Raw genomic sequence first — 27,033 nt, 5'->3', positions numbered from 1 at the left:
GAACCTCATGCTCACAAACTCAGTAGTATTATTATAAGAGTCTTCCAGATTGTACTGGTTTTGAAAGCATGAGAGGGCCATGAAGAGCAACTGAGGATTGGCAGGACAAGTGCAATGGGAAAAAACAGAACTGGTACGAGGTGGCAGGGCAGAGTTCCCAAGGAGAGCCCAGCGGAGGCTATTGGTGAAAGCATAGCCCAGCTACAGCAGAGCCCGCACTTTGGGGAAGCCAGGGCCCTGGCTGGGACGACCACTGAGAGCAGCTGCTGTGGAATGGAGGCCTCTTGAACCTATGAGGTGAGCTATGTGTGCGGTGGATAGCTCTGCGTTTCCATGGCGTAAAGAGCTTAAAGCCCTGCACTGACCCTCACTCCTGCCTTTCAAGCCTGTCTGTACTTTGCTTTTCCAGTGCTGATGGCATCACCTTGGCTGAGGAGGACACTGTGCCCACGTCCCACTGTGTTCTACAGCACAGGGCTTCCTTCCCTACACTGGAAGGCCTCTAGAGCACACAATACTGCCCATCACTCAAAACGAATCTTAATATGCTTGAACAACTGCTTGTCCTTAGCAACTATTTGTTTGATGAGAAAAAAATATACAAGGTTCACATTAAAGAAACCCCAAGATACATCCAGAGAGTTAATTATAGGCTATATTAAGAGTTCCAGGATTAGACTTTTGCTTTTTTGGGGGGAGAGGGTGTCTTTGTGAACTTGGCGAAAGTTGCAGTCACTTAAGAGGGGAACCTCAGTTGAGAAAACCTTGTCATACATAATACTGACCTACAGGCAAGTCTGCATCTTCTAGATTGATGACTGACACGGGAGGGCCCAGGGTTGTACAAAAGCAGGCTGGGCAGGCCAGGAAGCAGCACTTCTCCATGACCTCTGCCTCAGTTCCTGCTGAGTTCGGCCTTGTGTTCCTGCCCTGACTCCCTCCAAGATAGGCTGGGATGTGTAAGCCAAAGGGACCCTTTCTCTCCAGGTTGCCTTGGTTATGGTCTTTACCATAGCAACAGAAGCAAACTGAAACCTCTAGAGCTCAAGAGAACCCCTGAGGCATACAGTGTACAGTACATGCTTGGGACGATCATCTACTGACTGGAAGAGTCTAAATGTCCTAGTCTGAACGGATACAGCTTACTGAGTTTACGTGTTTTGGAGAGCTTTTTTATTTAAAATAAAATGTATGTCTGTGAGTGTTTTGCTTGCATGGTTGTATGTGTGTCACATGCACGCCTAGTGTCTAGAAGAAAGTAGCAGATCCCTTAGAGCTGTGGTTATAACTGTGGCTGCTGTGACTGCCACATGCGTGCATTCTACAAGGTCCTCCATAAGAGCAGGACACGCTGTGACTTCCGAGTCCTCTCTCTAGACCTTGGAGAAAACTGAGACGTGTAACAGAAGAAATTAAGTTGTCGCCTGCATTGGATGTAAGAATCTACTATTTATGCCAAGTACCCTTCTGAGTCTACTCACCCGTCTGTGGCAGGCTTCTTCCGCAGGATGCTTGGCCGTGGAGAGGAGCCCTGGGCTGGCGTGTTGGTGCTAGCACTCTGACTGTGAGTCTGGAGCACTGTGGTTGCTGCTGGAGCAGCGCTGAACGGACTGGTAATGGGGTTGGCTACAATTGTAGCTCCATCTGCCAGCACCACTGCTGAAGAGAGTGAGGACAGGGGGAAGCAGAACGTCTATCTAAATGCACACAAGACACCAACACCATGGAGACGCTTCGTATTAGGTATTCACCCTACAGATGCTCCAATTTAAGAAGTAAGAGTGCCTAGTGTATGAAATCTTGTGTTCGATCCTTAGAAAACCCCTATCCTCAAAAGTAAGAAACAGCACTAGGCTTACTTGCTTACAAGGAACACTGGGAAAACTCACCACGTCTATAATGCAGATTTTAATAACATGTATCGTTTTTTATTCATGTGTTTGGACCTTTGGCCACAGGTATGACTGCTTTCGTCTCCCAACCACTGTTAGGATTGGTCTATCGTAATACACTCTTATTTTTTGAAAATACATTAAAAAAACCCAACTAACCAATACTTTAAGCCCAAAGTATCATGTGATTCATATAATTTTATATGATTACTAGTATTTTGTCATGAACATTAATAATTTGTTCTTTTAACTTGAGCTTCTTACAGATCTCTTCTGACTGAGTGCAAGTGTGGATCAGGATGTTCACACATGCTATTCCTAAGATTTATTCTTTCACTGCATGTGTGTAGGTGTTTTGACTGCATGTATGTCTATAAACTGTGTGTGCACTGTCCACAAAGGCTAAGAGGCAGGAGTGGATCCCCTGGAACTGAAGATACAGAGGGCTGTCAGTCTACACACGTGCTGGGTATCGAGCCTGGGCTGAAACTGCTAAGCCATCTCTCAGGCTCCCCCACCCCCTTCAAGACAGGATCTCACCATGTAGCTCTGGCTGTTCTGGGATTCACTGTGTAAACCAGGCTGGTGTTGATTTCACATAATCTACCTGCTTCTGCCTCCCAAGTGCTGGGTCTAAAGGTGAGCACCATCTTTCCGGGCTCACATATTATTTTAACGTGAATCTATAGGTCAGCTCTTAGCAACTCATCTTACAAAGATGAAACGAAATACTGAAGAATTACCTGAGGTTACAAGGCCTGACAGTGGCAGGGCCAGGATTAAAACCCAGGCGTACTCCTTCCAAGCATTTGCTTTAAAACTCACTTCTTCTCTTTGTTGTGTTTACACAAATGACAGTGCTCATGTGGTTTTCTCACTCTGCTGAGGACGATCCCAGGTTGTGTGGCTGGCTTTTGATTAGCCCATTTCTGTAGAGCCTTTACCACCCCCCACACACTCTTTCCTGTCAAAGGGTTACATTTACCTGAGGTTTTGCCTTCAGGCTGTGGTTGCTGATTACCCATCGCTGCTGGCTGAAGCCCCTGAGTGTTGATTGGGGCTGCTGAGTGGATTCCTTGGGTGCCGATTGGTGCTGGCTGGATCCCTGAAGTCCCAATGGGTGCTGGCTGGATTCCCTGTGTGCTAATGGGTGCTGGCTGGATCCCCTGGATATGTCGGGCATGGGAAGCGTCCACAGTCATCAGCTGCATGGGGTTCAGGTGGACTGTAGATGCTACGCCAACGCCAGTCTGAGCTGTGATGGTGGAGTTTGGGGCCTGAGCTGAAACTGAAAACAACACAGAAGGTCAGCTCCAGAGAAGGGAGATAACAGAAGAGCGAACAGTTTACTCCTATGTAAGGGGTAGGGGGTGCATCCGAGTGGCAGAGCATTTTTACCTAGCACGTAATAAGGCTCAGGGCCCAACCCTCAGCTGCTGTTACATACTCCTCATAAAAAACTACGTACTAGTTGTTTTTCTTTTCATTACCTACCAATTTCTCTTTGCAAAATTATCAGGAATACAATAAAATTAGAAAGTTGGGCTTATAATTATAATCTTAGTACTTAGGAGGATGAGGCAGGAGGATTGCTATAAGTTCTGGGTGAGTCTGAGTTACATAGTGAATTCTAGGCCAGCTTGGGCTACATTTTAAGAGTCAGTCTTAAAAATAGTCTACCAGATTACAAATATTAGCTAGACAACAGTGCTAAGAGAATAATATAAAACAACCCATGGGTTGACCAGGACAAGAATCTTTGTGTTAACCAACAGAAACAGTGTCAAAGGCACTTCTAACTCCACGTGTTGCACGTGTGGGTGCTCTTGGAGGCCAGAAGCACTCAATTCCTTGGGGCTGGAGTTACAGGCAGATAGGAGCTGCCTGCCCAATGTGGCTGTGGGAATGAAATTTGGGTCCTCAGTTAAGAGCAGTAAACACTCAACCACTGAGCCACTGCTCCAGCCCCACAAGAGAAATATTACTATTGGAATAACCATGAGGGGGTAGATCTACTTCCAAGGTTATGAAATATTTTAGAGTGCTTGAAATTTGAAACCAGTAGTACTGTTCAAATGGGAATATAAGGTCACACACAATTCTCAGTTTTCCAGTAGCCGCAGAGATGGTACAGTGGCGAACAGGACACTGCTCTTCAAGGGGACCCAAGTTTGCTTCCAGCACCCATGCGATTTCTCACAATCCCCTGCCACTGAAACACCAGTGCACTCGGTGACCTGATTTGGACTTCTTGGGTACCAGCACTCAGACTCGAACACAGCCACCCCTCCAACCCCCCATCATTAAAAACAAAAGTAGGAAAGAGGGGGCTAGAGAGACAGTCAGCAGTTTGGTCCCAGTACCATGTTTGGTGACTCAAAACCATCTGTAACTGGCCTCCGTGAACACCTGAGCTCACATACATGTAATGTACACACACACACACACACACACACACACACACACACACACACACACACTGAAAATAGTGAAATAAACATTTAAAAATACCGTCTTCTCTCAGTGACAACTAATAAACAAACAGGTCTGAAACCTGGTGTGGTTCATGTCTGCATTCCCAGCACACTGAAGGGGGAGGGTCACAAGTTCAAGGTCATCTCCCATCACATAGCACTTTGGCCTGAAATACAGGGGATTTTATTTCCAAGTAACAAAGACTTGGCGAGGCGGTGGCTCAGCAGGTAAGGGCCAGGCCTGATCATGTAAGTTCTACCCCCAAACCCACACAGTAGAAGGAAAGAACCAGCTCCCACAGTTATTCTCTGTAAGCCATCTTGCCTGCTCAGGCTTAGTTTTTAAAGACAGGATCTTATGTATCCCAGGCTGGACTCAAACTTGTTATGTAGCAGACAGCCTTGACGTTTTGACTCCCCACGCTCTTTGGTGTTCAGAATATTGGCATAAAGCACCAAGCTTGGTTTATGTGGCTTTGTATCAAACCAGAGATCTGTGGGTGAGGGGCAAATGCCCCACCAACTGAGCCACATCCTCATCCCGAAATTTTTTATGGGGTGGGGTTGGGTGGTGGGGGACTGGGTCATGCAGAGCAACACAGGTAGGCCTGGAAGCTGCTATGTGACCCAGGCTAATCTTGAATGTGTGATCCTCCTGCCTCAGCTTTGTATGTGCTGGGATTCTATCATCTATAAAATAGCCCCACACTTGGCTCACTCTGGACAAGGCTGTCTGAGATCTAGGGAAAAAGTTATACAAACTCAAAAGCTAGGAATGTTTTCTAGGGACAGAGTTGGTTTAGCAGTTAAGAGTTAGTGCTTCCTGCTCCATCGCTCATGCTTGTGCTACTTACAAATGCTGGTAACGCCAGCTCAAAGGAATCTGACACACTTTGACTTCTCTAGACACTCAAACACATGTGTATATATTTACACATAAATAAACATTACAAAAAATGAAAAAAAAACTTTGCTAGGCATGGTGGGGCACACCTTTAATCCTAGTATTCTGAAGGCACAGGCAGACAGATCTCTGTGAGTTCAAGGGTAGCCTGGTCTACTAAAGATGACCTGGGAGTTCTAGACAGCCAGGTCTGTTATAAAGAGAAACCCTAACTCAAAAAACCGAAAGCCAAAATACCAAAAAACAACCCCTCCTCTCCCAAAAAAATCAAAACCCAAAACAAAAAAATCCACACTTATTTTTCCTGGATTATTTGATAAATTAGCATTTACAAATCAGGTTGGTAAATTAAAACATACCAAGACTTAAAACTAACCTGTAGAATACAGCTTCATTCATAGAAATTATATCATTTTAAGTCACATGATTATTCTCAGGGTAGGCTAAAACTATTCAAATATCACAAGTAAGAAACCACCCTTCATAGATCATAAACATGTTGATTAAAGGCGCTTACAGTCTTACATGATCTGAATCTGGCAGGAAGCTAGAATCTTACTGAGATACTCTGATCAGTTTCTTTTTTTTTCCCTTAAAGAATTATTTATTTATTTAATGTGAGTGATTGCACTGTCGATGTCTTCAGACACACCAGAAGAGGGCATCAGATCCCATTACAGATGGTTGTGAGCCACCATGTGGTTGCTGGGATTTGAACTCAGGACCTCTGGAAGAGCAGTCAGTGCTCTTAACCGCTGAGCCGTCTCTCCAGCCCTCTGATCAGCTTCTTTCTCGTTGCTGACAAAAGTGACAACATGCAAAAGTGATTTTCAGTGGCCGCTCGTACCTGGGTACTGCCGGATAGTGGACACAGAACTGGTGATAGGGGTGTAGGTGTGGGCAGCCAGCGGGTAGGCAGAGGGCGGGTAGGTTGGCAGGAAGTACTGGAACTGAACAGGAACCGAAGGTCTAGAAATACAGCACAGATTGCACGGAACAAAGTCAGTCTCTTCATGCAAAGGACCCCATGCCCCAGACCCCCTTGTCACAGTGCACAGCACTACAGTCTCCCAACTGTGTCCCAACTTTACATCAAAGGACAAAACCAAGAACCAGAAAGCAGTACATGGTTGCTATTAGTACACGTCAGTTAATGTTACAACAGGCTCCACAGATGACTTTTTTTTTTTTTTTTTGTTCTTTTTTTTTCGGAGCTGGGGACCGAACCCAGGGCCTTGCGCTTCCTAGGTAAGCGCTCTACCACTGAGCTAAATCCCCAACCCCCACAGATGACTTTTTTAAGACTTTAAGGATGTTTTCTAAGACAATAACCAAAAGAAGTGACAAAAGCCCAGGAGATGGGAAGTTCATTTGAGTCCCAGAGTTTGAGATGACTATGGGTACTTACACTATACTAAAGATCCCTTCTCTAGCCAATCAAGCAGCCAATGAACTACTCCACTTGATACACAGTTATATTGCTATTGTTGGAAAATTTAATCTAACATGCATAAAAAAAAACCCCTCTAATTTATAAAAACTAATTCAGAGACCAGAAAATAAGAAAATGAGATTTACTTTGTTTTTCTGATCTGAATACTTTCTTGATACCAAAAATGGTCAGAAAAGACAACAAATTTTACTCTATACTTAGACCGAAGAATTGTACACAAATTTGAATTATGCAGAGAAACAAGTCCATTACAATCACAGGAAGAAAATAATAACTCAGTCCCATTTGCTATTCATGCTTTACATATTTACAAAAACCCAAAGAAAGCAACTATTTGAAGCAGTTTAAAAATTTACAAAAACAGAAAAAATATCCGCAGCACACCCTTCAAGAACTAAAGGCTTAAAATAGAAAGAGAACTTCTATTCATCACACTGTAGACAGGATGGAATGGAATCTATCAAAGATTCCACTTAAGGCAGGGATAAGACAAGGAGGCTCGCCATCTCCCCTACCACTGTACTTTAATTTTGTTATTTACTTCATGTGTATGGATGTTCGGTCTGCATGTATGTATGTGTGCCATGTGCATACAGTGGCCTTGAAGGCCAGAGTGGGTTAAGATTCCCTGGAAGTGCAGTTAGAGATGGTTGCAGGCTGCCATGTGGGTGCTAGGAACTGAACTCAGATCCTCTGAAGAGCAGCCAGCCCCTAACTGCTGAGCCATCCCGCTAACATCATACTGAGAACTCTGGCTACTTCCTAAAATAAATGCAAATGAAAAGATGCTGTCTATATGCAACAAGTGAACAAACAATGGTCCTGCCTATTTGTAGATGAAATGTGAATGCTTGCATTGGGAATCTAAGAGAATATATAGAGTTTAGAGCTAATAAGAACATGTAGCTTGGTAGATGGACATATAAAGTAAAATATTAAGTAAAACCATAAATATTTCTAAAAGACTGACACTGTGGGGAAAGGAATACAGATATGGGACAGGGGTGAACTGAAGTGTCAGCATGTCTTCAAATGTCACTCGCTTCTGACCTTTGCCTGCAGCAAAGGCATGGAGGACCAACAATCTATAGCCAGAGCCAAGCAAAGGTTGAAATGCAGCTCTCCAAAGGATCCAAGGCCCCTGGAAAACAACAGACTCCTGGGCTCAATGGATATGTGTTGTGGGAAATAAAGGAAGGGCTAGAGAGGAAGGGAGATGGTGAATCCCACAAGTGTGGTCTTGAGGTTATCCCAAAGGAGTCCATCTTAACTCCAAATAAAAGGCAGCAATGACTGAAATTAAGTCCCTTGCCTGCTAGTTAACAAAACTAAATTCATAGGCTCTGACATTCAAAGTCAAACAAAACTCAAATACATAAATATATACAGGAAAGTCTCTTCACCTCAGAAAGCCAATCATGATATGGAAGAAGCAACAGAAAAGTCAGTCCTTTGCAAATACTGTAACTAATTCAGCCATGAATTACCAGAAAATACAATGATTGAATAAAAAGTCATAGCTTCAAAGTTGTTGTCATTGACACAGGGTTTCACTGTCTTCCTGGCTGTCCTGGAATTCTTTATGTAGACCAAGCTGGTCTCAGACTCACAGAGATTTGATCCCCCACACACCCCCCTCCAGACTAGAAAATGACCGATGAACACCTCCACCCTCATTTACTAACTATAATAACCTGGCAACCACAGGACTATAGCCAGCATGTGCTTTGTAATGGTGAGAATGAACCATTCCAAAAATGCACAGCCGCAATCTAATGGTGAGGACACAATACGACAAAACCACAAACTGCTACTGTACAATGTAACTGGGCTGTCAATGCTACAATGAAGGTGTAGAAAAGAGAACTGATGGCTATACGATCATTTCAACTCTCCGTAATTGCTTACAATATACTGCGCCTAAGAGAAACAGATATAAGTACTTATGGAGAAAGGTTGTGATCCCGCAACCCATATTCTAAAAATGGTTAAAAAACAAAACACCAAACCCAGAAACAAAACAAAACTTAACACAACCAAGAAATGGATACTAGGAGAATACCCACCAGAAGAATAATGGCTTGATAACAATTGTGCACTTTATAACACTAAAATAGAAATCCAATAGTGTATTATTTTCAGAGGGGAAAGCAAAGACAATATCATGAAAGATGAGGGCGACTGAGACATTGCCTCCTACCTGTTGTCATTTCGGGTTTCCATGGCCACAGGATTTGGAGAGGCCCGATGGCCGGAAATGGGGATCAGGCTGCTCCTCTCGGAAGGGTAATCAGGCTGGATCCGAGGGGAAGTGTGTGTGATCTGCTGGGGCACCACCTTAGCTAACGACAATAAAGCATCAATTCCATTACTACTCACGGGCAAGCTGGACATGTGAGTAGAATCCTTATAAATGCCTACAGTTTGCCTTCACCAACCAGGCCTTTTACTTGCAGCCTGGCTTTTTGGGGATCCCAAGATTGAACTAATTAGAGGTTTAAGAAATTCACTGATGTGCACGCAAGAGCATCTCTAGAATTAGTATGAAAAATGAGCATGGTGGCGTGAACCTGAGGGATGGAGACAGTCTTCCCTTGGAAGATAAAAACCAGGAGATGCCTGGGGCTCACGGGCCAGCAAACCTAGCCTAATTGGCAAGTTCCAGGTGAGTAAGAGACCCTGGTCAAAATATAAGGTGGACAGTTCTCATGAAACAACTGTTCTAGTCTCCACAACTACTTATGTACATGCGCGTGTGTATGTGTACACACGTACACACGTACACACACACACACACACCTCTCAGCATAATATTTTGATATAAAATGGCAATGATTTTAGAAGAAACTAGAAGATAGTCATGAAGCACCTTGGGACAGCACTCACATGAATGAGGTGATCAACTGTTCGATCCTCCCTACTGCTTCCTGTTGGATTTCACCTTACAGTCTACCAAATTTCTCCAAAGTTTAAGTTCTCCTCAGTTCAGACTTTGAGTTATGTTTCTAACTGCGTCAGCAAAGTTAACTTCAATTTCTTACTATACAGGGTACATTCAAGTACAGCTTGATTTAAAGTCAAATCTGGGTTGGTGAGATGGTCCAGTGGTGAGGGCACTTGTCTGGAAGTTTGGCAACCTGAGCTTGATCTTTGGGACCCACCCACGTGGTGACAAAAGGGAACTTACTCTCCCCAGGTATCTCCTGTTGTCATATAGACATACAGAATAATTAGTCAAGTCCAAGAAAGTCTGCGTACTCGGGAGACTGTCATTTAGTTTGCCTCTACTTCTTAATGCCAAACATAAAGGGCAAGTTAATATTAAAAGTCAAAGTCGAGAGGTGGAGGCGGCTGGCTGAGCACTTAAAGAGCCCCCATGCGGTGGCTCACAACCACTGCTAATCCAACCGCATGAGGGTCAACATTCTTGTCTGGTCTTTGTGGGCACCATGCATGCAAGTGGTACATATACATACAACTCAGCAAACATACACACACAAAGCAAGTAATTCTTTAATCAATAGTAACGGGGCAATCCTTCCCAGGGTTGGCCTGATCCTCCCCTCCATGCATGCTCTCCAAGTCCCCAAAACAGAGCTGGGTCCCACATCTAGTGTCTTGCCACCCCTGCCTCTAGGCTTCTACAAGTTCTCCCAGCCCCACCTGGCTACAACCTACAGACCCTTCTCAAGACACATCCCACCGTTCTTTCCAGTCAGATCCTGCACATCCTTCACCAGGGCCCAGTGCCTGTCCTGTGCAAGCACCCTCTCCAACTGCCTGATCTACCCCCAAATCCAGGCTTACACCAGGACATGCACCATGTATGCCAGCCCAGGTTCCCATGTCTGCCTAACTTCATTCCACTTAAGCCATGTCCAACCTCAAGGCCTAACCTGGCCTGCACATCCTAGGTTCTGCCCCAACCTACTCTGCTCATATCGAATAGAAGTAATTAAAGAAGTCCATATACCTAGATCTCATCCTAAAAATATAAACAATATAAACGGTCAAGGTAGTATCTACCCCAGACTCATCAGTCCTATAATAATGGTCCCAAAGAGGACTGCCTGAAGATGAGGCCCAGAATTAAAAAAAAAAAAAACAAAAAAATAAAACAATAAAAAACATCATCGGGCTGGAGAGATGGCTCAGCGGTTAAGAGCACTGACTGCTCTTCCAGAGGTCCTGAGTTCAAATCCCAGCAACCACATGGTGGCTCACAACCATCTGTAACAGGGATCCGATGCCCTCTTCTGGTGTGTCTGAAGACAGCTACAGTGTATTCATATACATGAAATAAACAAAATCTTAAAAAAAAAAAAAACAAAAAAAACATCATCAAAGAAATTAAAAAGTTTAAAGAATGTAAAGCAGCTCAATGACTTTAAAGAGAATAAAATGCCTGAATGGTGCCCAAGGAGACACAAACACAAGGCTGATGGAAATGACAGAAAATACATCATTTGAAAACTGAATTCAATAAACAGAAACATGGCAACTCCAGGCGAGATGAAGCTAGAACTGGAAATCCCTACCAGTCTAACAGGCAACGCAAGCAAAGTCTTACACGGAGAACCAAGCAAGCAGAATATCAGGACCTGAAGACAAAGTAAGAGGAACTAGAGAAATAAGCAAAGAATATGAAAACAAAACAAACCAGGAAAGGAACACACAGGAAACGTGGGATATCATGAAAAGACCAAGGTCTGAGTTAGAGAAGAGACAAGGGCAAGAATCCCAGGTCAATGACACAGACCAATGGCCAAGAAGACCACTGAAGAAAATGTCTCAAACTAAAGAAGGTCACACCCAAACAGATATAAGCGCATACGAGACAAACAAACAAGACCAGAAAAGAACATCCCAACAGAACATCCTAGTCAAGCCACCAAGGGAGAGAACAAAGAGAGAGAGAGTAATGAAAGGTGCAAGAGAAAACAAAACAAAACACAAGTCACATGTAAAAAAAAAATCCATCAGAATACCAGCTGATTTCTCAGTGGAAACTCTGAAGCCAGAAGAGCCTAAAGCCATGCATTCCACATCCTGAGAGACTGCTAACCTACACTAACTACCACGTCCTGAGAGACTGCTAACCTACACTAACTACCACATCCTGAGAGACTGCTAACCTACACTAACTACCACATCCTGAGAGACTGCTAACCTACACTAACTACCACGTCCTGAGAGACTGCTAACCTACACTAACTACCACATCCTGAGAGACTGCTAACCTACACTAACTACCACATCCTGAGAGACTGCTAACCTACACTAACTACCACGTCCTGAGAGACTGCTAACCTACACTAACTACCACGTCCTGAGAGACTGCTAACCTACACTAACTACCACGTCCTGAGAGATTGCTAACCTACACTAACTACCAACGTCCTGAGAGACTGCTAACCTACACTAATTACCCAGCAAACTGTCTGCCACAGCTGCCTGTGATAAAGAACAGCACCATCAAAAAATAATAAAAACACACGTACAATCAACATACACCTTTCAATAATAACTTTATATATTAATGGACTAAATTCTCCAATCAAAAGACACTGCCTGAACTGATCAAGAAACAATTCATTGATCTAGTGTCTATAAGAAGTATGGCTTTGAAGGTAGGCATTGCTGTAGAGTGAAGGATGGACAACTGTACTCCTATCAACTAGAAGGGGACACAGCAGGAATCCTACTATCTTGACAAAACAGACATCAATACAACACTTATCAGAAGAGATAAAGAAGTGCACTTCATCCTAGTCCAGGGACCAGTTAACCAAGAGGGCATTACTATTCTAAACCTAATGCACCAAACTCTGGGGGATCCAGTTTCTTAGAAAGTCTACTACTGGAATTAAAGACACAGACCAACATCATTCACTGATACAAAGTGATTGATTTCAATAGCCATGTTCCTCAATAGATATGTCATCTGAACAGAAACTAAGAGGAAACCATCAGAGAGAAATGACAACATACACCCACTAGACTTAACAGAGTACCGCACCCAAATAACATACACTTCATTCAGCTGCACCAGGAGAGTTCTCAAGACAAGACCACACCCTAGGACATAAAACGAATTTTAACAAATTCAGAAAGATTAAAATAATCTCGCATATCCTCTTTGACTGTAACACAATAAAACTTAAAATCAATAGCAAATAAATCTCTGATAAGTACACAAACTTATGGAGATCAACAACTCATTACTATGAATGATGAATGGTCAAAAAGAAATTAATGGGACACATTAAAAACAGTTCTAAGGGTTGGGGATTTAGCTCAGTGGTAGAGCGCTTGCCTAGCAAGCGCAAGGCCCTGGGTTCAGTTCCCAGCTCCGAAAAAAAGAAAAAAAAAAAAAAACAGTTCTAAAAGGGAAGAAGCTCTAATTCCTATATTAAAGAAATCAAAAAGAGCAAATGACTTACTGATAAACTAAAAAAACCTGAAAAACAAGAACCAGGCTAAAACTGACTGGCAAAAAGTAGTAAAAAACCAAAGTCAAAATTAACAAAATAGAAACAAAGAAATAATACAAATACTCAATGAATCCCAGAATTTACCAGCTTGTCCAGAAGATAAACAAGACTGACAGACCCTTGGTCCAACTACCCAGAAGAGAGGGAGAGAGGGCCCAAATTAAGATTCATAAACAAACAAACAACATCACAGAAGACACCCCTAACGTTAGAAATGTTATAAAGAAATACTTTCAAAGCATGTGGGAAAACCTAAATAAATGGATTTCTACATTCAGCCTAATCACCAAGAAGAGATCAACAACCTAAGCAGACCCATAATAACTGAGATGCAGATGATCATAAAAACACTTCTAACTAAAAGAAAGGCAGCCCAGACAGAGTCACTGCAGAAAGTCCACCAGATTTTCAAACAAGATCTATGGCTAGCCAGAAAGGAACAGAAACAGAAAAATTCACCTGTACTCAGTTACACATCATCTTTAACAAAGCCACGCCTCCAAATCCTTCCCAAACAGTTCTACTAACTGGGGATATTGAGGTCTCTGCTACTGCTCCAGTGACATGTTGGCCTGCCTGGGGCCATGCTTCATGCCATGATGGTTATGGACTCTAACCTCAAATTATAGGCCTTCGATAAACTCTTCTATAGATTGTCTTGGTCACAGTGTCTTCTCACAGGGGAAGAAAAGTAACTGAGAAAATTATGACCAAGTTGGCTTTACCACAGAGATGCAGGGATGGTTTAACATATGCAAGTCAGTAAATTTAACAATCATATTAAGACTTAGATACAGAAAAGCCTTTGATACAATATAACATGCCTTCATGATAAAAGTCCTAAGAGGGTATTACTAGATGAGATACATCACAAAATAGTAAAATCGATGGAAGAGAAACCTACAAACAACATCATCCTAAATAAAAACTTGAAGCAATACCACTGAAATCAGGAATGAGACTTTCCTTTTAAATACTGTGCTTGAAGCACTAGCAAGACAAGAGGAGGAAATTAAAGAATCAATTTGTAAAAATCATTACCTTTTCTATACACCACTGTGACAGCCAATATTATGTTGATGGCTAACTTTATATAAGTTTAAATTTCTCGGCTGAAGAAAACTATAAAGCAAAAGTGGACTTCTAAATTGTAAGTGCTGTCAAGGGTTGGTTTTTATTACTGCCTGGCCTTATACTGTGTTTGATACAAGGTAATGGGTCAGAAGGCCAACCGCCTATTTCCGCTTCTGTAAACAAAAGCTTGCTTTGCACAAGATGAGAGTCTGCTTGCAGGAGAAGAGATCGTAACTTTGTGTTCTTTGCCTTTATAAACCCTTAACTGAATTCTTAACATTTAAGAATTCTGAATTCTCTTCTTTCAATAAAAGCCTCTTCTTTGTTAGAATGTATTCATGGTCAGACTGGTGAATCTGTGAACCCCAGACCATAACCACCCCTAACAAGCATGGAGAGAAAGAGTTCACAAACACACTCTTAAGTCACAAGTTTAAAAGAAAATAAAGTAGGAATAAACCTAACCAAGGAGGTAAAAAGACCTAGACAATAAAAATGTTAAATATCAAGAAAGTAGAATATGTAAAGATGTCTTATGTTCATGGATTGGTATGATTAATATGGTGAAAAAGGTTATTCTACCAAAAGCCATTTACAGACCCAATACAATCCTAATTAAAACCCCATCTCATTCTTCACAGGAATAAGAAAAAATAAAACAAACAAAACAACCCAACTGTCCTCTAAAATTCATTTAGAACCACAAAAGACCCCAGATGGCCAAAACAATCCTGAGTAAAACAGAACAACAACCCTGGACTGGGGAGATTACCACACTAAAGCTTAAGACGTATTAGAGTGTCACAGCACTGAAAACAGGCCCAGCACAAAACAGACGTGGACGGAGACCAACAGAGAAGGCTGAAGAATAGAACATGAGTACATGTTCCACAGCCATCCAATATAAAATTGATTCCCTACATTGGGAAAAGATAGCCTCTTTCACAAATGGAGCTGGGACAAATGGATGTTCCCACTAGAAGAATGAAATTAGACACACATCTATCATCTTGCACAAAAAACTAATTCCAAATGGATCAAAAGACCCAGGGGTAAAACCTCACAGTTGGAAGATAGGCAGTACTCTCTACAGGATACAGGTGTTGGAAAGGACTGAATAGAATTACGTTTGTTCAGGAACTGAGGCCAACACATGGGAAAGCTTCTGAACATATAAAGAAATGACCAACCAGCTGAAGAGGATGTCCACAGAACGGGAGAGAACATTTGCTAAATATTCATCTGATAGAAGATCACTATATATTCTGCATAATATATACATAATATATACAGCTTAAAAGGAAAGGGTGAAAACAAAAAGACAACTCCTTTAAGAAAATCCGCTTGTGGTCTAAACAGAGAATTCTCTAAAGAATTAAAAATGGCTAAGGAAAATCTCCAAAGTAGTTCACTGTCTCTAGCAACTTGGGAAATACAAAATCAAAACAACTTTTGAGATTTCATCTTACCCCAGGTAAAATGGCAAACATCAACATTGGAGAGGATTTGGGGGAAGTGAACCCTTAGACTGTTTGAGGGATTGCAAACTGGTCCAGCTATTTTTGAAAGGCATGTGGAGAACCCTCAGAAAGCTAAGTACAGCTACCATAGGACTTGGCCACACCACACCTTGTCACGTGCCTAGAGGACTCAGCGTCCTACTCTGAAGACCCTGCTCGGCGTGCTGTTCACTGCCCTCAGGTCACAATGGCGAAGAAAAGTAAATGTCCTACAACTGATGAAGGATTCAGGAAAATGGTGTATGACTACACATGGAATACTTTCCAGCTGCCTACGAAGAAAAATGTAATCATGGAATTTTCAGGTAAATGAGTGGACCTACGAAACACCATGAGTGAGGAAACCCAACCCAGAAAGGCCAATATTGCATGCACTGCAATGTGGTTTGGAAGTCCAAGTCTTCAGGTGTGAACATACATGTATATGACCTGTAGTAACTATGGAAAGCAGCAAAGTAAAGAGAGACCATAGGGACGGGGAAGCAACACAGAGAGAATACGATGTTCCAAATGACTTGAGGGAAAAGAGGAAAATGGAGGGCTAATTTTATTAGGATGGGGGAAGGGGATAAATATCAAAGGAGGGGGGTAAGTAGAATAATATTTGAATGTTAATTATTATTTATCTACCTAAAACTACATTAGGTCTGTAAGTCCTGTAAAGTACACACACACACACACACACACACACACACACACACACACACACACACACACACACACGCTCTCTCTGTTTCTCTCTCTCTCTCTCTCTCTCTCTCTCTCTCTCCCTCTCTCTCTCTCTCAATGAAAATTTCCCATCTGGGCTGACAATGGTTTCCCCAAACATACACATATCCAACAAAAATCCTAACACCAGAAACGAGCAGTCTGTCTGTGTTGGTCAGGGTTGTCTAAGAGACTCCTGAAGCACAGACTCTCTCTGAAGTCCTTGGCTGGCCCCTATAAGTGAAAAGTCTATTTCAGAAGCTCCACCTACTTTAGAAACAGGGCACAGTGGACTCATGCTGGGTCTGACCTGAAAGTTTCCTCCATGAGGAGTAGCTTTCATGGTATCAGAAGTCTCCAGTCAAACTTCCGAGGCAGAAAAGCAAAGAACTGTTCTATCCAGCTATGCCGTGCATGACCCACAACAATGACCAGCATGGCATGATAATCCTCAGGGTGCATTAATGCACACATATGTAGCATTACATACAGGTGGGAGGCAAAAGCTCTTTAGTTGACTTATGGCCCTCTTAACATGAAGGAAATTATGTCTAGTACTAGAAATCTAGCCAATTTCCTAGGGTTAGGAAAGTCGTGGATCTTAGAGGAAAACCAACAACCACCACTTTACTAAACCAGTGTTAGTCCCCAACTACATACTTATCCTTATATCCAGATAAGTGTAGAGTTCAGTCATCATCAAAGAAACTTTTTTCAACAGACCATTACAGAAAACACAACCCACAACTGATTAATTAGGAGCTCATGTGGAACTCAGTCCCCACAGATAACCCACAGAGACAACACAATTCTTGTACCTGCGGCTCTGAGACTGTTGTGGAGAAGGGGGAAGGTTTGTAGAAACCAGTGGAACGGCTCTATTCTGAGACCCATGAAGTCTTATCAACCAGACCTAAACAATGACTGTACCAACGGACATGCTCACATGGAAGGGAGAAAACTGGGGTCACAACCCTAGACAAACAACTACTATAACTGGGGAAAGCTGAGAGTAGGTAAACGATCAAGCTGCCCCAAGTTATCCAGTAGCAAGTGGACAGCCCTGAGATCATGCACACACTGGTAACGTATGAACAGAGCAGGTTGTATTTAGGAATATGTGTAACAATATTTATATATGTATACATAACAATATTTATATATGTATACATAACAATGTTTATATATGTATACATAACAATGTTTACATATGTATACATGACAATATTCACATAAGTATACATAATAATATTCACATATGTATACATAACAATATTCACATATGTATACATAACAATATTCACATATACATAACAATGTTTATATATGTATACATAACAGTGTTTATATATGTATACATAACAATGTTTATATATGTATACATAACAATGTTTATATATGTATACATAACAATGTTTATATATGTATACATAACAATAATTTAAAAAAGAGGCATGAATTTCAAAGAGGAAGAGGAGGGGGCTGGAAGGAGGAAAGGGAAGGAGAAAATTATGCATTTTAATCTCAAAACATAAAAAATTATTAAAAACAGATGATGCAGAAGCAAGCTAGAATGACTGTGATGTTATAGAAAAGAAAGAGCTAAGCTATAATCAGTGATTTGAATAAACTCAGATAGAAAAAAAACAATAAAAGTTTAATTCTGGAGGGTGGGAGATGGTAAAGGGTTTGCTAAAACTTTAGGTTTAGAAACCATGGAAAAAGGTGAGCACAGCACTGTGGCCTGTAATCCAACCGACAAGAGATGGGCAAATTCCTGGGGCTCACTGGCCAACTAGCAGTCAGAATAGAAAGCTCCAGGTTCAGTGACTGACACTGTTTCAAAACCTGAGGTGGCTGCATGTATACTGACCACAGACACACGGACACACACACACTGAGTAAACAACGTCAAATTCAGAGTGGCTTTGACAATCAACAATAAGGAAACAATCCTACCACCTCTGACAGGAAGGCCTGGTCATATGGGCTGCAAATTCCTCAAAGGCTTTTGTGGGAAATGTCCAACACTTACCAACTGGGATATTTGAAGTGGTCACAGCAGTAGCGTGGGATGAATGGGAGGAGGGCATTGTCATGGTAACAATTGTACTTGTGGGAGCCTGTGTGTGCGACACAGATCCTGAAAAGAGGGTAAAAAACATCCTTAACAGCAGTTTCCCTGTATACACTGCAGACTCCTCAAACCCTTGGGAAAGCTCTTGGGGAAGAGAGAATTTTCCCCTGAAGGTGAAAAATGAGAACCGTGCCCAGCACACTTGCCTTCTTTCTGCCTGGCACACTGACAGAGCAGGATCACTGACTTACCAGCTGTGGTTGCTGAAGGAAGCGTGTTGGTTGCCAGAATAGGTGCTACTGTAGCTGCAGCCACTGGTGTGCCGGTGCTAAAGATGGTTTTCTGTGAGGGGACCCCATAACAGTTATACACAGGAATATTTTCTATTTGACTCTAGCCGGAGTCTAGTTTATCCCATAGGCGGTTAACCCGTTTTTACCTGAGCCATTGTATGGAGCTGCTGTTTTGGCGTTCCTAGTGCAGGATGAGAAGGCAGTGTGATTCTCGTCGTCACATCCCGAGACTGTGCAGGACGCTGGATACTAATGGCTGCAGATGGTGGGTGCTGGATAGATAACGTGGGCCGACTGTGGGGAAGAAGGTACCATGTGACTTCTAAGTTCTCCCAGACACAGCAAAGGTAGTCAAGGAAGGCATCTTATCCTTCTGATCATACAAACTTTAAGTTTCAGGTAAGACAATAATGAAATAAGTGGCCCTTGGGTTTCTTTCTTGTGGCTGACTGCCATCTTGTTTCTAAGGATAGCAATATACACCAAAAAAATGTATAATTTAACCCATAGTCATGATGCAGTTAACACTTTTGAGAATTTCTTATACATTTATTTAATCTGTGTATGTAAGCACACATATGCTATAGAGTATGTGTGGAGATCAGAGGACAATTTGTAGTTATTTTTCTTCTTCTACTATGTGGGTTCTGAGATTAAGCTCAGGGTATCAGGTATAGAGGGAGCTTCACATTCTGAATCATCTTTCTGGTCCACCATTTCCCCCCCAATGCTACAGAAGTAAACCAAAAGAGTCTTGAGTATGCTAACAAGGGCTTACCACTACCTATGTTTGACCCGGGCCTTCTAAGACAAGGTCTACTTTGTTACCCAGACTGGCCTTGAACTTGAGATCTTTGCCTTCTAAGTTCCAGGATTTTGGATGATACTTGGTGACAGTTGAAAGAACATACTTATAACAATCACACTTTGCTGTGGAAAATACCAAAGACAGACAATGACGTTCTCTTATATATTTGGTTGTGAGCCTAGCCTTTTTAACGGATAAGCCATCTCTCCAGCCCAACAATGAAGTTCTCATGTTATGTATTTTTGACAAGCTTCCTAAGGAAAGATTACAAGTAACTATGATTCGTCTATATAGACATTTGAAGTCCTGACCTTCCCCTAGTTCTATACCATCTGTACTCAGTGGAAGAACCTCACTGCAATACAGGCTGTGGTTCTAACGGACTAGTAAGGGACGCAAGCACACACTGTCACTAGGCTCACTGGTAGCTACAAAACTGGAATGACGGCAAGACTCAAGTTGGCTTCAGAGAAAGGGGATCTTATAGGACTGCACTGAGTAGTGGGGTGGGGCATGCCCGAATTCTATGCCTCAAGAACTGAGGCACAAGATTCACAAGGATCATCTGTGCCCGGAGTTCCAGACCAGCCTGAGAAACACTAGACCAAGACCCTGTTTCATAAACAAAGAACAAACAATGGAACAAGCAAGCATATTTAGGGACTATGTAGCTATTTGAGAAGAAAAATTTGGATCCATACCTCATGGTTTACCAGGATAAATACTGAAAGAATCAAAGACTTTTGGCGACTAAAAGTATACATGGTGGGAGAATTCTTTCCTGAGGCTGCGGTGAGGGACCCACACAGTAGAGGGAGAGAACCAACTCTGAAAAGCTGTCCTCTGATCTCTGCACGTGCACTGTGGCACACGTGCCACATAGACACACAGACAATACATTATAAAAGATGCCTCTTCTCCTCTCCTATCATCATTCTGGATGGTGTTTCACTATGTAGCCCACGTTGACTCAAGTTCCTAGGCTCCTGCCGCAGTTTCCTAAGTGCTGCGATTACACAGGCAGACCACCATCCTCAACTCATTCCTAGAAAGGGAAGCAGGCTGTGACAGCATGTTCGTGCAGTCCTAGCACTTGGAAGGTAAGGCATGAGATCAGGAGCTCAAACCACTTTAAGAATTCGGTCACTGGGTTAAAGAAATGTACAAAGAAAACAAGAAGGAAGGCATGATTATGGGTAATTGTGTTTACAACCCAGTAACTGAGGAGGCGAGGCCAGGAGGACCGTGTTTGAAGTCAGCCTCCAACTGTACAAAAACAAAATCTATCACATAAGTATTTACCATTCAGAGACACAAGTGTGGTTCACGGTTAGAATCACAGCATTTGGGAGGCTAAGAGAGGAGGATCCTAACTCTCCAGGTCAGCTTTGGCTACCGAAGGGGAGATGCCATCTCAAGCAACAGTTATAGTATGAGGTATGAACTGGTATAAACTAAGGCAGGTAATCAGACATTAGCTATAGAAAATTCTAACTACCTAGTTCTCTGATTAATTTTTGCAATCTGTTAGATGTATTTGCACAAATGAAAAGTGGCATAGTATAAAATGTGCATATACGTGTACTATGGCATTATCTATGATAGTATGGGACTAGACACACCCTGAATCCACTCATGAGGGGTTGTTCTAGTGCTAGTGCTCTAGTGTTCTGTGACAGAATATTAGGGGTTAAAATGGAAAGCTTTCATTGTGTTATATGAAAAAAAGAAAACAAAACCACAATGTGAAGCAGGAGAAAGAAGTAAACATTCTTTAGGGGTAAAAGGGATAAAATAAAAACCTATTCAAATGTGAATGCATCAGCAGGCACGGGCATTGGAAGAAGATTTCAGAAGCTGTAAAAGGCTGCCTTGGAGAGACAGAGCGGCTGAGGATACAGCTTAGTCGGCAAAGTGAGCCTGGCATGCCTGAGGCTCTGGGTTCAGTAACCAGCGCTGCGTAAGCCAGGTGTGGTGGTGCATGTGGGTAGGTCCAGCACCTGGAAGGTAAAGACTAGAGGATCAGAAGTTCGAGGTCATCCTTGGCTATAAGTCAACTTTGTGTCTGAGTCCTTAAAACCCCTAAAGAGGGGGCTAAAAAGGTGGCTCAGTGGTTAACTTGCAGAGGACCCTGGCCTGGTTTCCTCACCTACACGACATCTCACGACCATCTCCCAGCTGTAGTTCCAGGACATCCAAAAGCCTCTTCTAGCCTCCACCATGTGGAACACACACACACACTTGCTTCTGCAGCACACGTAGTGAAATTGGAACAAGACAGAGAATAGGACACCTTGACAGTTTGTGAGGAATTCTGTATTAAAAATACTCATGAAATAAAAATAAGCGAAGCTGTGTCATCTGGAAGAGTAGAGTTCTTCACTGCTACGCAGTCCCTCCCACTCCCCAAATACAGGACACCCACACACGGGATCTCTTTGAGATGGGCGTTTCTACTGAGCTAAGCAGACCAGACTCCAGCCTCAAATTCAGAGATCTGCCCTCGCCTTCTGAGTGCCGGGATTCTCTCTCATGCCTAGCAAAATACAGGAGGTTCGTGCGTGCGTGCGTGCGTGCGTGTATAAAATTTGTATCCATCTATGTTTTTAGGATTTTATTTTATGTGTACTGGCGCTGCATGTATATCTGTGCACCACATGCATGCAATGCCTAGCAGAGTCCAGAAAAAATAAACCAATCTTTAAGGGGGAAAAAAGGCCTTCCAAGACAAAAGAGAAAACACTGGAGTTTGGTGCCAGTACCATTTCCAGAGTGAGCATCTGCAATGTCAAGAGCTTTCCAAGCTGTTTGAACAGACAATGCTCTATGAATTGTGCTATTCACAACCATGTGGGTGGCAATCAATTTTATGAAGCTCAAAGTGTGAACAGTCACATCCCAATTTAGACCTGCTGGTGCTGCCCCATTTCTTAAGCACTGAAAAACTGCCCTCCAATGGAAAAATAAAATAAAATAGAACTCATACTAAAAATAAAGTTAAAAGGAAACTTATATTGAAAAAAATTAAAAAATGGGAGAAGCAAAGCAAGTTGGTAAATGAGAACTGAGGAAAGTAGATGCTTCTTAAGTATCTTCTTCTGCTCTTATACTTTGGAGTCATGTGAATATCGAGTATGGAGACAGTGAGGGTAGCCTGCCAAGAGCAGATGGCAATGTGGAGGAAACAGGGAATTTACAAGGCCATGTTTATGACGCTTTGTCTTTGAACAATTTCAGACAAGCAAATCTAGCTTTATGCTAAATTATAATAAACTGCAAGAACACACTACAAAATTAGGTAGCCTTGCATTGCGAAGGGAAAGAAACGCGAGGAACCTGCAAACGTGTATTAGACGCAGAAGAATGACACTGTTCCCTGCACAATGCCCTGAACCTTTGTATTTTGGAAATGAGAGTATGAATCAGAACGCGAAGCCGGGTGAGTGAAGGATGACTCAGGAGGTCAGGGCACGCCAACAAGCCGGGGATCTGAGCTAAATGCACAGATCACATGGTGGAATGAGAGAACTCCTTCCTGCAAGTTGTCCTCTCACTTGCATGTGTGCCACGACACATACGTGACTGAGCACATATGTATGAACATCTAAATAAAATGTAGTAATAATTTTAAAAAGATACTGGTACTGCACCTCACAGAGAAAAGAATCACTGTTAAATGACTTCTGAATACTTCTACCTCTGGTTAGTGGAATGCAGTCTGAGAACAGAAAGAGCTTTTCACTGAGCTAATTCAGTGATCGATTGGCAGCAATAATCTATAAGGGACTAAAGTACAAGAAGAGCCTCAGCTTTGATTTAGTGTATCACAGATTATCATACGATGACGGATAGCAAGTACTTATGTTAGTATTTTAAGGAAGCAACACTTTTAGTCTAAGGAAAAGATATGTATACATGAAATCAAAGAAAGCAAGCCAGGAAATGGCTCAGTTGGTAAAGTGTCTGCCTTGCAAACATGAGGACATGAGTTTAAGTCCCAATGACCCAAGTGATGGTTGGAGGCAGACAGGTAGATTCTGCCGAAACGTAAAAGGCCAGCTAACCCGGGCTGTTGGCTAACAAGAGATCCTGTCTCAAACGAAAGAGGGATAGCGCCTGTAGCGCCTGAAGACTGACTGACCGTCAGGGCTGTCTTCTACTCTCTCTGTCTACAGACACACACACCTTTTCAATCAGAAGTCTTGGTTCACTGACCGTCAGGGCTGTCTTCTACTCTCTCTGTCTACACACACACATGCACCTTTTCAATTGAAAGTCTTGGTTCACAGAAAAGGATTCAAAGGAATGCTACCCTGGAACGATGAACACCTTAGAACCGAGTCCTTAGGTGCGAATGTTACTGTTCACTAGAACACAGACACAGCATGTCTGGAAAAACTGCTATTTTCAAAACCAGAGAAGCAGAGAAAGGAGAGTGAGCTTGTGGTATTACATATCAAAAAGAAGTACTCAAAGATTAATAGTTACCAAAGGGACAGTGAAGGAGAAACAAGAGGACAGAAGAGAGGTGCAGCGCTCTCAATAGACAAGTTCTGGGACAAACTGGGGGATGGTCGGAGGGAGGGAAGGTAGAGGATGTGTTGGGGATTTTAAGACACAGCGAGTAAATGAACACCCATCATTGGTGAAAACCTCCTCTGCCAAATGCATTCAGTTGTCAAGTGAGGCCATCTAAGTAGAAACTGCTCTATAACTTGCAAAGTTCTCTGATATTTTATTATTAAATAATAAAGTAGCCAACTGTTTTTCTCCTCCCAAGTTGCATAGGGAACCAAATTTCTTTTGTTTTGAGACAGGGTCTAACTGCAGCTCAGCTGACTCTCAAACACGTTAAATCACCTAAGCTAGCTCTGGAATTACTCTCCTCTTGCCTCAGCCTCCTGACTTCTCTGTGCAGTGAAATCAGAGGTGGGATAGTTCCGAGGGCTAGAAGCCAAGGATATAGGGCTAAACAAGGAACTGAAATATGGGTCAGTGGTCCCACATGTAATATGCTGTGACCCACGGAAGAGACACTTTTCTATTTTGAGCGGCCCATCTTCAACTACAGGATAGAAGTAGTGGTCAAGAAAACTAACATAGGAATAGGACACTGGGTGTTAACTCAGTGTGCTGCCTTGGCTATAAAAAGAACTAATTACAGATAGTTCATTTAGAATAAACAAAATTAAATCAAAGATGGAAACTCAAAGCCAGACATGGTGGCTCACACCTAAAACCCTTGCAGCTGAGAGGCGTAAACACAGGGGTTGCTGAGAGTTCCAGGCTAAGATAGCAGCATAATAATTCCAGGTCAGTCTGGTGCCTACAGAATGAGAGGGAGGGATGGGTGGTGGTGGTGGTGGAGTGGATCAGGAGAGGGGGAGAGAGAGAGAGAGAGAGAGAGAGAGCGCGAGCGTGTACGTGTGTGCGTGCGCGCGCGCGTGTGTGTGTGTGTCTAGGAAATCGCAATCTACTGAAACTCATAGAAGTAACTGCATCTGTGAAACGAAAACGAGACAAATCCATGCTCACAGGAAGGAGACCAAAACCAGTGCTCGGAGGTCCAGACAGAAGCTTCAGTTTTCTGCTTAGTTACTGCTCAGTTATTTCGGGCATGATGATTCGATAGAGAGGCAAACATGGGAACCTATGATGTAGTAAACACAGCAAGAAGCAGCGAGCGATTCTGCATGCTTGTGGTCCAAGCTACTTTGGGCTGAAAGAGCTGAGGCTAAGATCTTGAGCCAAGAAGTTTGAGATCAGCCTGGGCAACACAGCAAGAACGTATCTCACACAAAACAGTTAAGAAATGACGAGGAGACCCAGTATGGTGTCAATACCTTTAATTCCAACACTGAGAGGCAGAGGCAGGAAGACCTCTCTGAGTTTCAGGCCAGCCAAAGCTACACAGTGAAACTCTGTCTTAAAAAAACCAAACCGAACCGAACCGACCCGAACCGAACCAAACCAAAGAGGATCACGAGCACAACTTAAAGAGAAAAAGCTAAAAGAGAGAGAGAGAGAGAGAGAGAGAGAGAGAGAGAGAGACAATATAGAGATAATTGGGCACCACTTCCTAATAAAACAAAGTAGAAATAATATAGAAAGAATTCAAGAAAACTTTGTTTTTCTTCCCAAGAGAGGGGTTTCTCTGTGCAGCTCTGGCTGTCCTGGATCTTGATCTGTAGATCAGGCTGGCCTCAAATTTATAGAGATCCTCCTGCCTCTGCGAGTGCTGGGACTAAAGGTGCACACCACCATGCCTAATTAAGGAAACTTATAAATACCATTGTATGCTACAGATTGAAAAGGTATACATTTAAAAATGAACTATATGTGACAGTCAGAGCAAATCAGATCTTAGCGATGGTGGAAGTGCTTCCCTGTATGCCTGAGGCCCTAGGTTGAAAGCCCAATAGTGGGAGAGAAAGCTGCTGAACTCCATAAAGTAACAAGGGTGAGAAGTCACATGTGTAATTAAGGTCTTTTAAGAGGTCAGAAGATAAACCAGGCTTAGCTTCAGACTTTTCGAGACCCGCCACCCAGCGTGAGAAGATAGGAGAAGTGCGTACATGGAGAACTCAGAGAAAGCATCTAGTAACAGTGAACACAGACACAGAAACAGTCAGAACAGAGAGGAGCACAGCAACAAACCATGGCGTAAGTTCTAGGGAGACCAGCCTGAGCAGTGAAGTCACAACATGGCTCCTCCACGGTGGTAAGAAATCTTTAGATCTGGAGAACCAATCACCAGGAGAGGACGTGAGGCAAGTTTAAAGTTCTGGGCTCTGGTGTGAGTGCACACACAAACACACATAAGGTTGTTTTTTGAAGAAAAATACATTTTATCAATCAAGTGACAAATCAGAGGAAAGAAACTGGTCAAAGGATGGAGATAAAGTACTGAATGTACTTAACCAGAGGAGGAGGCCTTGCCACCTCTCTTCTCCTCTCTAGAGCTTTATGTTTTGTGTACTCGGAACCACGTTCACTATACTGGTTTATCTTTGAGAATTTAGGAGAACTCTATGGAACCACATAGGCCCGGTGCTTGCCTGAGAGAGTGCATTCAATTTTTTCTTCTACTTTTTTCATAGAAATTGGTCTGTTTATACTTGCTATCTCCAGATTACAAAGAAACTGGGTATTAGGAATTTATTATAATTATAGATGCAAACAGAAAAAACCCTGATAATTAAGCTTTTTCCTGTGTAATTTACCAGTGTATATCTCATGCCAAGAGCAGTGCCTAATATAGAGGAAGCACTCAAAAGCTTATGTGACTGAATAGTCAACATTCATTTTGCAAAACCACAGGACGTTTTACGGAAAT

General features: G+C 42.5%; 1 protein-coding gene across 19 annotated transcripts in view; it reads right to left on the bottom strand.

Annotated features, from left to right (window-relative positions):
- The window catches only part of Sap130 (Sin3A associated protein 130), a 101,434-nt gene that overhangs the window by 30,421 nt on the left and 43,980 nt on the right, over positions 1–27,033 (bottom strand). For 10 of the 19 annotated variants that reach the window (XM_087592912.1, XM_087592921.1, XM_087592922.1 and 7 more), the window contains 7 exon segments: positions 19,036–19,183; positions 18,848–18,938; positions 18,555–18,662; positions 8,924–9,065; positions 6,118–6,239; positions 2,878–3,180; positions 1,482–1,659 (listed from right to left, as the gene is read on the bottom strand). In XM_087592912.1, coding sequence (XP_087449038.1) covers positions 1,482–1,659; positions 2,878–3,180; positions 6,118–6,239; positions 8,924–9,065; positions 18,555–18,662; positions 18,848–18,938; positions 19,036–19,183 — 1,092 coding nt within the window. 19 annotated transcript variants of the gene reach the window in all.

This window comes from Rattus norvegicus, chromosome 18 (genome assembly GCF_021556685.1).
Source record: "Rattus norvegicus strain SHRSP/BbbUtx chromosome 18, alternate assembly SHRSP_T2T, whole genome shotgun sequence".
NCBI lineage: Eukaryota > Metazoa > Chordata > Mammalia > Rodentia > Muridae > Rattus > Rattus norvegicus.
Note: the sequence above shows the minus strand (reverse complement) of the source record. Positions and strands in the feature narration are given on the sequence as shown.